Source organism: Rhipicephalus microplus, unplaced genomic scaffold (genome assembly GCF_043290135.1).
Source record: "Rhipicephalus microplus isolate Deutch F79 unplaced genomic scaffold, USDA_Rmic scaffold_14, whole genome shotgun sequence".
Taxonomy (NCBI): Eukaryota; Metazoa; Arthropoda; class Arachnida; order Ixodida; family Ixodidae; genus Rhipicephalus; species Rhipicephalus microplus.
In genome coordinates this window covers 8,811,267-8,823,507 of record NW_027464587.1, presented here as the reverse complement: position 1 = coordinate 8,823,507, position 12,241 = coordinate 8,811,267, and the positions used below count along the sequence as shown (strand labels likewise).

At 44.3% G+C, this 12,241-nt stretch overlaps 2 protein-coding genes across 2 annotated transcripts in view; both read left to right on the top strand.

The window, feature by feature from the left end:
• Ras85D (GTPase ras-like protein 1) overlaps nt 1-12,241 on the top strand; it is a 314,926-nt gene that overhangs the window by 116,748 nt on the left and 185,937 nt on the right. The window lies entirely within an intron of this gene.
• Nucleotides 5,823-6,435, top strand: LOC142784455 (uncharacterized). The gene is made up of 2 exons (XM_075882834.1): nt 5,823-6,210; nt 6,292-6,435. Exons 1-2 carry the CDS (start codon nt 5,934-5,936, stop codon nt 6,339-6,341), a joined length of 327 nt encoding a protein of 108 aa, XP_075738949.1. The 5' UTR covers nt 5,823-5,933; the 3' UTR covers nt 6,342-6,435.

The window sequence follows — 12,241 nt, the reverse complement described above, 5'->3', positions numbered from 1 at the left end:
AAGTAATGTACAACAACCTCGCAAAAGAGCAGCGCTTCGAGATAGGTAATAGTGCACTTCAAGTTGTAAAAGACTGTCTACTTAGTGCAGGTAATAACCGCGGAGCCGAACCACGGGATTGAAGTAACTAGAAGAATAAGAATGGGGTGGAGCACATTTGGCAAGCACTCTCTAATTATGACAGGTAGATTGCCGCTATCCCTCAAAGGGAAGGTATATAACAGCTGTATCTTGCCGCTACTTAGCTATGGAGCAAAAACCTGGAGACTTACAAAGAGGGTTCAGCTTAAATTGAGGACGACGCAGCGAGCAACGGAAAGAAAAATGGTAGGTGTCACTTTAAGAGACAAAAAGAGAGCAGAGTGGATTAGGGAACAAACGGGGGTTAAGGAATATATATCTGAAATCGAGAAGAAATGGACATGGGCCGGGCATGTAGCGCGTAGACAGGATAACCGCTGGTCGGTAAGGGTAACTAACTGGATTCCCAGAGAAGGCAAGCGGGTTAGGGGGAGACCACGGTTAGGTGGGCAGATGAGATTAAGAAGTTTGCGGGTATAAATTGGTAGCAGCAAGCACAGGACCGGGTGAACTGGCTGAACATGGGAGGAGGCCTTTGTCCTGCAGTGGACGTAGTCAGGCTGATGATGGTGATGATGATACGGTGAATGACGGCGCTGGCAGCGCCGGCAAAACACCTGCCTAGACTCAATAACAAAGGGGCCAGATGTGTTTTGGTGTTCCTGTCAAAAGAATCTAGCAGGGAGCAAAGCTTTGACTCGTGCTTTTGCGGCAGCCAGCTGCGCCGTTCTGTCCATCCACGTGTTTCCCAGATACATGAGTTGTTTTGAAGGAAATAAATTTTGCTAGTTGTGTTGATCCTTTGAGACTTTCACATTAGTGGGAAACCCTACCTTCGTGTGGCCGCTCCAAGCCGACTGCAACGCCGTTGTTTGCGCTTGCGATTGACTCCCCACCCCTTCTTGTTTTTTGTGATGTTTTTTGTTTGTTTGCTTGTCCTTGGGATTTTTTGTTTTGGTGCCGAAAAAAATTGGGGCATATAAATCAGCCCCCCCCCTCCCACCTCGGAAATCTCCCGGATTCAGAATCCTTGAACTTGGCAGGTATGCTAATGGCGAAAGTAAGAACGAAAGAGACATTATACTGAGTGCACAGCCAGGCATCGTGCAGGATGTGGAAGTTATTTGCAAAGTACTATGCAGTGACCGTAAGGTCTCGAATTCGCCTACACTTAAAAAAAGGAATGTCGGAAATTGATACGCAAGAACTCAAGCAATGAGCTAGATCGGAGAGGAAAAGTACAGCGATTCAGTGTTGCTATGGAGAAACATACTTTGGTAAAGAGCGGCCACTTGAGCCTTTTTGCCTCTGAGCAAAGAAGGGTCTGAACAATTGCTAGATAGCGTACTTCTACTCATTACTCAACACATTTAATTGCTGTCTCAGGAGGACCACGAAGACCCCAATTTGGCATCAAAATTTTTTGATTAGTTTGTGCATTCTGTCTTCTCTACATTGCATCTTGCTGAAGACGTTTAATGTGCTGCCACAAAAATGAGTAAGGTCTGTCTGCATTTGTTTTGTACCAAACGTACACATTCACAGGTTTCATACAGGTCCTTGAAATCCTTGAAAGCCCTTGAATTTGAAAATTGCATTTTCAAGGCCCTTGAAAGTTCTGGAATTCTTCGCCACCCTTGAAAATCCTCGAGTTTCTTGAGCAGTGCACTCTCATATCGGCATCGCGACCTCCTAAATGTGGTACATTGTTGTGTGAACATGTCAAGCTCTTTATTTCTGAAGCAGTGATGCGACGTGGGTGCACATGGTCCCATTTAGCAAAAGTGCATGTGAAAAAAAACTTTGTGGTGAAGGTGAAGCAGTGAATGTGATAGCAAGAAATTAGAACGTCACACGAAGAAGAGCAAGCAACCCCATACATGCAACGTGCTGCTCAAGCATGAAAGACGCACGAAAAGGAAGCGCACAGGACGAGGGCTGATGAACCAGTGTCACAGCTTGACACTGGAATTGTGCTGCTTAAACAAACCAAGAAGGGTGCTAGAAAATAATAGACATGTACCCACGGGATGAGTGTAACTTAACCACTGTCACAGTTGTTACTTCTTAGTTGTTGAGCAATGTGCTGCGTCACCTGTGCATAAGCCGATGCTCCTTAGAGGGTGGTGGCATCAAATTTCAAAGCTATAGCAAGCACCGTGTGGGTTTAAGAATATATTTTAAGTCACCTCCCAAGTGTACCTAAATGCTCATTCGGCTAATCAAGGCCCATCGCCAGCGCATCCAACACTGACGTAGCTCTATAGCGACGAAAGTTCTAGTGACGTCACACCAGATGTGTAGTCAGGTGAGTGACCTCCAGACTTCTGCCCCGTACACACCGGCAAAGCATCGCGGCTGCTGCAGGTAATGGCGAGCTTGTGTGGCACATGCGTGCGAGAGCTAACAATACTCAGTATGATGCGTGCAAAGCTTTGTGATCACATGACTAGGTCAGCTACACTGCTACGTACCTGTCCAACTCCGTCCCCACAAACAGGAACTGAAAATTGTTCATATAGAAAAAGTGACAAATTATATCGCGAGAATAAATTAATCTTGTTGCTTGTATCGTGCTTATTGGAGCTATAATTCAAGTTTGCAAAAAGACTGTACAAGCCACAAATATTGTGGCACGACCCCTTTAAGTGCTGGCTACACATGCGTGTTGAAGCCCATCAGCGCATAACTTTGACATGGCATCGTGCCCTCTCGCTATAGAGAGGGTGCGAGAAGTCATTGAGACTACGCTTTTTTAATTGCAATATTCCTATATAATTGTAAGTGCAATAAAAATAGTCTTATTTGAAAATTTTAGAGTGAGAAATTTCAATAGCATGCCGCTTCGAGTCTTTGAAAAAACTTGCAACAGGTCTTGGAAAGTTCTTGACTAGCCTTGAATTTTCGCTTTGGAAACCTGTACAAACCCTGTATTCATGTGGTTTAGATGACTGTTCATGTATTTCCTTTATAGGTTTGTAGTCTAGTGGTAAAGACATTTGCCTTCGGGGCCTGAGGGTACGGGTTCAAATCCCAACATCAGAAAGAGAAACTTATTTTATTTATTGGTGCCGAAGACGTTATCGGTCTGATCAGCTGCTCGTGGCGCTCAAAGCAGCGCAGTAGCTCAGCCACAGGACCATATGGAAGTGTCCGCTTTTTACAAATGTTTTTCTATGGTCTCGCTTCAGTACACATACTCCGCTCTTATTGCGGAAACTGCCCTTAGCATTGACGCAATGAAGGATAATCTCGCAAGTTTCATTACAGAGTGTGCAGTGGAAGTTGGAGGTACTGTAGTTATAAAGGACACTAGCAAGCTAGCCCAGGACACGAAGAGCCTCATTAAGAAACGTCAAAGCATGACAGCCTCAAACACAACAGACAAAATAGAAGTGGCTGAGCTTTTGAAGTTGATTAATAAGGGTAAGGGTATCCGATGTAAGAAGGTATAACATAGAAAGAATTGAACATGCTTTAAAAAACGGAGGAAGTGACAAAGTGGTATAGAGGGAACTTGGGATATGCAAAAACTAGCTGTGTGCATTAAGGGACAACGAAGGCAAAGCAACTACCAATGAGGATAGGATAGTTAAAATAGCAGAGGAGTTTTACAGAGATCTGTACAGTAGCCAGGACAACCACGACGATAATGTAATAACTAGCAGTAATCCAGATAACATCCCACCAGTAATCGCAGAAATCGAGAAAGTCATGGAGGGAATGCAAAGAGGCAAACCTACTTGGGCGACATCAGATCTGCTGAAAGACAGAAGACAGATTGTGCTAGAAAAACTCTCCACCCTGTTTACAAAGTGTTTCCTGACGGGGATGGCGCCAGAATCTCGGAAGAATGCTAATATTATCTTAATCCATAATAAAGGGGTTGACGAAGATTTGAAGAATTACAGGCCAATCAGCTTGTTCTCCATCGTATGCATGCTATTTACAAAGGTAACATAACAGAATTAACAAATCAGGTAACAGAGAAATGCCCAGAATATTCTTAACCACTATGTACATAGCCTTCAGAGATTACGAGAAGGCATTTGATTCAGTAGAGATATCAGTCATGCAGCACTGCGGAATCGGAGAATGCAACACTGACTGGATTCCCAAAGAAGGTAGGTGGGTTAGAGGGAGACAAAGTTATGTGGGCAGATGAGATTAGGCGGATGCAAAGTGGCATCAGCAAGCACAAGACCGGGTTGACTGGCGGAACATGAGAGATCTTTGCCCTGCAGTGGACGTAGTCAGACCGGTGGTAAAAGGCAAATATTTAGTCAATGTTGGTTGCTCAAATAGCAGTAGAGAAACTTCGTAGCGCTACGTTTTTGACAAGGAAGTGTGTATTTATCACAAATAAAATCGCGTTTTAGTGGTCCGCATCATGTTAACACACTTCAAATTACACGCCTCAAAGTGAGAACACTCTCATCACTGTTGTCGTGCACAACATTGTATGGCTTTACTGCGCAACCTCGGACACTAGTAGTAGCAGAGCAAAAGTAGCGGGAGCCCTAGCAGCAACAACGGCCATTGAACGATTTCTCGCCATGGCCTCCGAGATGGCAGGCGTGTTTTGTTCAACTGGGCCCTTCGATTCAGTAGAGATATCAGTCATGCAGCACTGCGGAATCGGAGAATGCAACACTGACTGGATTCCCAAAGAAGGTAGGTGGGTTAGAGGGAGACAAAGTTATGTGGGCAGATGAGATTAGGCGGATGCAAAGTGGCATCAGCAAGCACAAGACCGGGTTGACTGGCGGAACATGAGAGATCTTTGCCCTGCAGTGGACGTAGTCAGACCGGTGGTACAAGGCAAATATTTAGTCAATGTTGGTTGCTCAAATAGCAGTAGAGAAACTTCGTAGCGCTACGTTTTTGACAAGGAAGTGTGTATTTATCACAAATAAAATCGCGTTTTAGTGGTCCGCATCATGTTAACACACTTCAAATTACACGCCTCAAAGTGAGAACACTCTCATCACTGTTGTCGTGCACAACATTGTATGGCTTTACTGCGCAACCTCGGACACTAGTAGTAGCAGAGCAAAAGTAGCGGGAGCCCTAGCAGCAACAACGGCCATTGAACGATTTCTCGCCATGGCCTCCGAGATGGCAGGCGTGTTTTGTTCAACTGGGCCCTTCTAGATGGCATGACTTGTCCAGTTTTTCAGGCGAAAATTGAACTTTTGAACCATTTGCGCCATTCCCCGTAGTATTCTTTGTCAGTTCTCTTTTCCATGAATCAAACAGAAACAAACAAGCAGCATTTTATTACATCTCTTCATGCACAGAAGATCCTTTATTCAGTGCAGCTAGTTGAATTACTAGTGATTTAATGAATTGTAAGTGGTAAGTCCTACATCATCCGGATCGTTTGTGAAATCTCCTACTCGGTGCGCATGTGTTCTTGTGCGTTTACCTTGATTTCTTTGTAAGTAGGGCACTGCTATTGATAAAGTTGTCGTTTTAGACGTCTTACATTGAGCTTTCACTCTGACATGAATATTTGCCTTTAGTGTCCTTTTAAGGATCACAGACTGGATTCTAAAAGAAGGCGACCAGGTGAAGGGGAGACAGAAAATTAGATGGGCAGATGAGATTACGAACTTTGTGGGTAAAAAGTGGCAGCAGCAAGCACAGGACCGAGTAGACTGGAGGAACATGAGAGAGGTGTTTGTCCTGCAGTACTGGTGTAGTAAGGTTGATGATTATGATGATGGCAGAGTGCTGTTTGCAGGGGTAGAAGTGCTGTGCTAATTGCGCCATTTTGCGCTAGTCTGGCCTGCTGCGCAATTTGCCCATGGAATGCCAAGTTCAGTAGAGTTTATCATCGACCGAGCAACATGTGGGCCAGGCAGCGGCACTCGGGCGAAATGCTCACCAAACCATTCGTCTTTGTGGTGCAGGTTGTGGCGACCATCTTTGGAACGGAAGCTGCTCAATATGAATCCATTTTGACAGACCCATCACATTACTGGAAGGATCTTCACGGCATCCAAATTCCGTGGTCACTGTTGTCTTACCGAAGAAGCAGTCTTTTCCTTAGTGCCGACTTCGATGCATGCGCCAACATCGGTGACGTCGGCACCCTCGGACCTTCCAACAGCTACAAGAAGCCACGTACGTCCGTCGAATTTCAGTGGGCCAGCCAGCGGCACTCTGGGTGAAAAGCTCACCAAATCATCCGTCTCTGTGGTGCAGGTTGTGGCGACCATCTTCAACGAAAGCAGCTCAGTACGAATCCGTTTTGACAGACCCATCACATGAGTGTAAGGATCTTCACGGCATTGAGATTCCGCTGCGTGGTCACCGTTGTCTTATCGAAGAAACCGTCCTTTCCTTAGTCCCGACTCCGACGCATGCGCCAACATCGGTTGGCGCATGCGTCGGTTGGCGCATGCGACGGAGGAATGTGGCTATAAGAACCCACATTCCTCCGTCGAACTTCAGTGGGCCAGGCAGTGGCACTCTGGGTGAAATGCTCACCAAGCCATTAGTCTTTGTGGTGCAGGTTAGTTCCTACTTTCCTGCGCCATGTTACCGCTGTGAAAACCGCTTTTTAGTGTTGCTGCCACGCCCGTTTGGTAGCTTTTTTTCATGCATTTGTGCTTTTGGTGTGGATTTGTTATTTTTTGGTGATATTGACGCTAACCCAGGCCCTTCGAATAAAGAAATACTGCAGCAGCTTCTTTCAGGACAAAACGCATGACTGATATGATGGACAGTGTCTTATCGAAACAAGAAAGAATGGAAAAAGAAGTTCTCAGCTTGACTGAAAGGATGAGTTCCGTCGAAATGCAGACGAAAACTTTTATTGAACTAAAAACAGATGTAAACAACTTAAAGCAAAGAGCAACACAGCTTGAGAAAAACTTTGAATTCGCGGTCAAAAAGATTGATGAGTTAGAGAACAGAAGTCGACGAAATAACTTGATTTTTTTTGGCCTAGGGGAAGAAGCTAATGAAACGACTGCTGACCCTACTGAAATAATAAAAAAGGACTTATTTGAAGGAAAGCCGAGAGTGAATGTCAGTGGCATAGAAAGATGTCACAAATTGAAAAAAAAAAAAAAGAATGGCGAAGAACGCCCCGTAATTATAAAAATACTCAACTACTGAGACAAGGCAGCTATTCTACAGAGGTGTTCCAAGCTGAAGGGCACCGAGTTGTCGATAAGTGAAGACTTTTCCGCTCGTGTTCGAGATATCAGAAAAAAGTTGTGACAAAGTTCATCGCGCTAGTGTGCAAGTGGATCTAAAGTGAAGTTAGTTTTTGACAAAAATAAGCATCGATGGAAAGTTTTTGCTGTTAGGATGATAATAAGAATAAAAGATATGTTGTCTAACCAAATTAAGGTTCGGGGAAACTAGATGAACGATGTTTAGTGGTGTTAAATGTAATTCGCCCCAGTATTGTTAATAAGGCTGAGAAGTTGGAAGGCATGCTTTCAGCACATGACCCGAATATTGTATTAATGAGACATGGCTACGAGATGATGGTTTTGCTAGTGAGATTGTGCCGAAAAATTAGTGTTCCCTAAGGATCGAGATGGGAGGGGGCGTCGCTGTTCTTTTTAGGAATAATACAGGTGTTGTAAAAATGCCAGACGTTCAAGACATAGAAAGCATCTTCTGTAAAGTGTATATTGGCAATATAATTATCTTCTTGGTGTTGTTTACATACCACCAAAGGCTTCCCTTGATGTTATCGCAACGCTTAATTGTCACGTAAAAACCGAAGATAAAAATCTTAGCGGGAGATTTCAATATGCCAAATATGAATTGGGAAACGTTTATATCGGACCCATGTCAAGCTGCGGATACTCAAATATCCGATATGTTTCAGTATGATTTGACGCAAATAATCACCGACCCTACTGGAATAGATCAGGGGATGAAATCTATACTAGATATATATCTTGGAAGTGGCATTATATAGAAGAAAGCATGTTGTGCAGCGTCACAAATGGTATATCGGATCACAAGGCTGTGGTACTGGAGCTAAAGGGAGTTGCACTTAGTCAGCAGAGGATGGTGAAGAAATTTCCAAATCTTTCAAAAGCAGATGATGAATCTCTAATTGATGTTCTGGTCTTTGAATATGATCATTTAAATGCAGGTAATCGTAGCGTTGAAGAACTGTGGTTTTGCTTTAAGAGAATGAAGATTGTGTGCAGTGTTTCATCCCTTTAATTACAAAGAAAGAGAATCGCAATCCCTGGATAACAAGAGAGACGTTACAACTGCAGCGAAAGTTGAAACGGTTAAAGAAAAAGTCGAACAAGGCTAACAGTCCTAATTTATAAACAATTATTTGCAATATACATGAAGAAATTACCGTAATTACTCAAATCTAACGCACACCTTTTTTCCGTTTAAGCGAGTTGATAAATCGCATGCGCGTTAGAATCGAGTACGAAAAAAAAAATGAATACAGTCATTCTATTGCCATCGGCATTTCCGAAATGGCCGCCCCCTATCTGCGTCGGCATGGCACGTCGGCCATTTCTGCCTATCTGTTTCTCATGTGCGGCACTTCGTACGTGTGCTGAGGAGTTCGTAATCCTGTAGTGCATTAGCATTCACGGCATGGAAGGGTTGACCCCAAAAACTCAAGTGCACCACGATGCCTCTCTAGAAGGAAAGTCATCGCATGTGCATAAACGGACGGAAATCGGGCTGCATCGGGGTCTTTCGGAGTTCCCGAAACGTGCGCGGGGGACTGGCGGAAACAAAAGCAGAAGATTGTCGACAGCAAAGCTTCACGCAAGTGCTTCAGTGGAACACAGCAGGGTCGGTTTCCGCAAATTGAAGAGCCGCTCGGCGAGTATGTTCTTGAGCAGCGAGCGGCACAGCGGCCCGTGATGACAGAACTGCTCCAAGTGCGTGGTATGCAATTAGCTTTAGAAAAAGGTCTAACGCGGAGCCAGTTTAAAGCGAGCAGCTGGTGCTGGCTAACTAACTTTATGAAGAGGAAAGGCTTTTCCCTCCGAAGGCGAACGGGCATATGCGAAAAGTTCTGCGAAAGAGTATGATGAAAAGCTTCACAGTTTTCACAGGTTCGTCCTAAACTTGCGGCACAACAACGGCTACCTGCTTAGGCAAATCGGGAATGCCGATCAGACGCATCTTTACTTCGACATCCTGGCGCCACAGCCGTCGAGAAAAAGGGGGTGAAGCAAGTTCGTGTGCCGACATCGGTCCACGGTAAAACTACAGTGACGGCAATGATGTTACACGTCAGATGGGCACAGGCTTCCCCTGTACGTCATATTTAAATGGAAGACGCTCCCGAAAGGAGTAGTTTTTTCGAGTGGTGTGATCGTGCGGGCCAGCGAGAAAAATGGGGTGCGCGTTGCGATCATTCTCACTTTTTTTTTTTTTTGTCGTGCAAATCGGGTGCGCGTTACAATCGAGGGCGCGGTAGAATCGCGTAAATACGGTCAAGAAAAATGTTTTCGTGACAAAGAAAAGTATTTTAACGAAAAATTGCTGTCATTTATTAAAACGTGTCCAAGAATATTCTGGAAAGAGGTCACTCAGGGCACGTGCTCTACCGATGTATTTCTTTTAGATGGAAAATTAGAGAGTGATGAAAAAGCTGTCTGTTTTGGGCTTTAACTGTTTCAATAGCGTCTATACAAAAGATAATAATCATCTCCCATCTTTCGATGCGAACCTACCACCAATATCAGATGTCACTATTTCTGAAGAGGGTATCTTTAATTTATTGCTAAATAATAACCAAGAAATCTGTTGGACCAGTGTACGGCCTTTAACTATTTCAACAGCGTCTATACAAAAGATAATAATCATCTCCCACCTTTCGATGCGAACCTACCGCCAATATCAGATGTCACTATTTCTGAAGAGAGTATCCTTAATTTATTGCTAAATCTGGATGTTAAGAAATCTGTTGGACCAAATGAGATACCGAATGCCTTCTTAAAACGGTACGCAGAGTGGTGTGCGAAATATTTGTGTGTGTGTTGTATACTAGGTCTTTGAACGAGGGTGTACTCCCTGAGGACTGGAAGATTGCCCGAATTAAGCCTCTACACAAAGCAGGTGATAAAGCTCGAATAAAGAATTATCGACCAGTTTCGTTAACCTCTCTACAGCTTGTAAAATTCTCGAGCACATAATTCACAAGCACGTTACATTTCTTGATGAACACAAAGTACTAACAAAAGCGCAGCATGTATTTAGACGTGGATATTCTACCACTACACAGCTGGTTGAAACCATCCACGATTTTGCTACTTCACTAAATGAAGGTGAATAGCTAAATGCAAATTTTATGGACTTCCAAAAGGCGTTTGATAAAGTTTCGAATAAAAAATTACTTCATAAATTGCAATATATCTTGAAAAATCTGAAACTTACGAGCGTATCTTGGAAACGGGCAACAATTTGTTTTACTTAATGACAGCTGTTCCAGCAAACTTCCTGTGGATTCCGGCGTACCTCAGGGCTCGGTCCTCGGACCTCTTTTATTTCTACTACAGTAGAATTTCAATGATATGAATCTCACAAGGTCAAGAAAAATTTTCTTTATAGCCGAAATTCATATCATCGCAACACATGCAAAACTAACTAAATTAACACTGAGTGAGAGGCAAACTCATTTTCGGCACTCGAAAAAAAAAAATTTTTTTGAAGAAAAAAATTTTTGATGTCTTTCTGCTTCTTTTCTTTTTTTTTTTTGTCAAGTCACTCAGCAGACTTTTCTGGAATCCGTAAAAACGCCTGCACGTGTCATCACTGATTCCTTCAGCAGCCATGGCACGCCTCAGGACGTCGAGCGCGTGCAGAGTTTCAGCCACCGGTGGTGGTCCTTTGCCGTCGCTCTTGTCCATTTTCTCGTCATCATCGCTAGAATTGGCAACCTCACACATGGCCTCGTTGACCTTATCTTCCACCGTGCGCGCACCACAAGTGGCAAGATAGTCATCCGCCGCGCTAAAGTCGTGAGCCGAACACCCGGCATCAAGGCATTCCCAAACCTCAATGGGCTTCTCCGACTCTGAAAGGGCTTCTGGCACCTTTTCAGGAATCCTAAAGAAGCTGCATTTACCAAAGCAGTTCGCAATGGTAGTCTGCGGTACTCTATCCCAAGCCATTGAGACAAAATGGATGGCGTCCAAAAGGCTTATTCGAAGGCCACCTCAGTCTTTTCTGTCGATTTCGGCAAGAAGGGGGCGCACAAGAAGGCTCTTGAAATGATGCTTGATGTTTTTTATAATGTTAGCGTCAAGCGGTTGCAAGTGCGTCGTCGTGTTGGTGGGCAAAAAAAAAAAAAGCAACTTGACGTTTTGAAGAGTCACTTGCTTCGAGTGGGCGGCGCACTGGTCAAGAATCGGAACGATCTGTCAATTCTTGCAGGCCATTCTCCTGTCAAGGAGAGAGAGAAATTCTTCGAACAGGGCAGCCGTCATCCACGCTTTCTTTTTTGCGCTTTAGACACATGGCAAATGGCTCTCGCGCTTGAAACACTGAGGCTTCTGAAATTTTCCAACTATGGTCAACTTCAGTTTTTCCGGGGGTTACAGCACAGAATTGTTATTCTTTTTTGCTTCTTTTGCCTTCTTGGCACGCTTCACCTTTTAGGCAAAGGTTTTCTCAGGTTGAAGATCAAACAGGCCTGCCTCATCTGCATTAAAAACATCACGAGGCTCATACCCCGAGATACGACTCCAGCTTCGCGAGCCAGCCGCTAACAACAGTCTCGTCAGCCTTCTTGGCTTCCCCACAGACGCTTTTGTACACAAGACCGTGTCCCTTCTTGAAACGGTGCAGCCACCCACTCGAGGCATGGAATCCATCGATGTGCAGAGCAAGTGCGATCTCATCGGCTTTTTCACGCAAAACTTTGCCATCAGTGTTTACACCGGTCGCAGTAACTTCCTTGAACCAGATCAGTAAAGATTCTTCAAGTTTCACATATTGGGCTGTCTACGCTTGCTTCGCGTTGACGCTGAACGAAAGCACATTTTTCATTATTGTGTCCCGCTGTCCAACAATTGTGCTCAATGTCGACGTAGCGAGGCCTAGCTCCTTAGCCAACTCCACGCGTTTTCTTTTCGGATCCTTATCGACCTTCCGAAGAATGTCCAGTTTCTTCTTAAAGGTGAGAGCCTTCCGCTTGCGA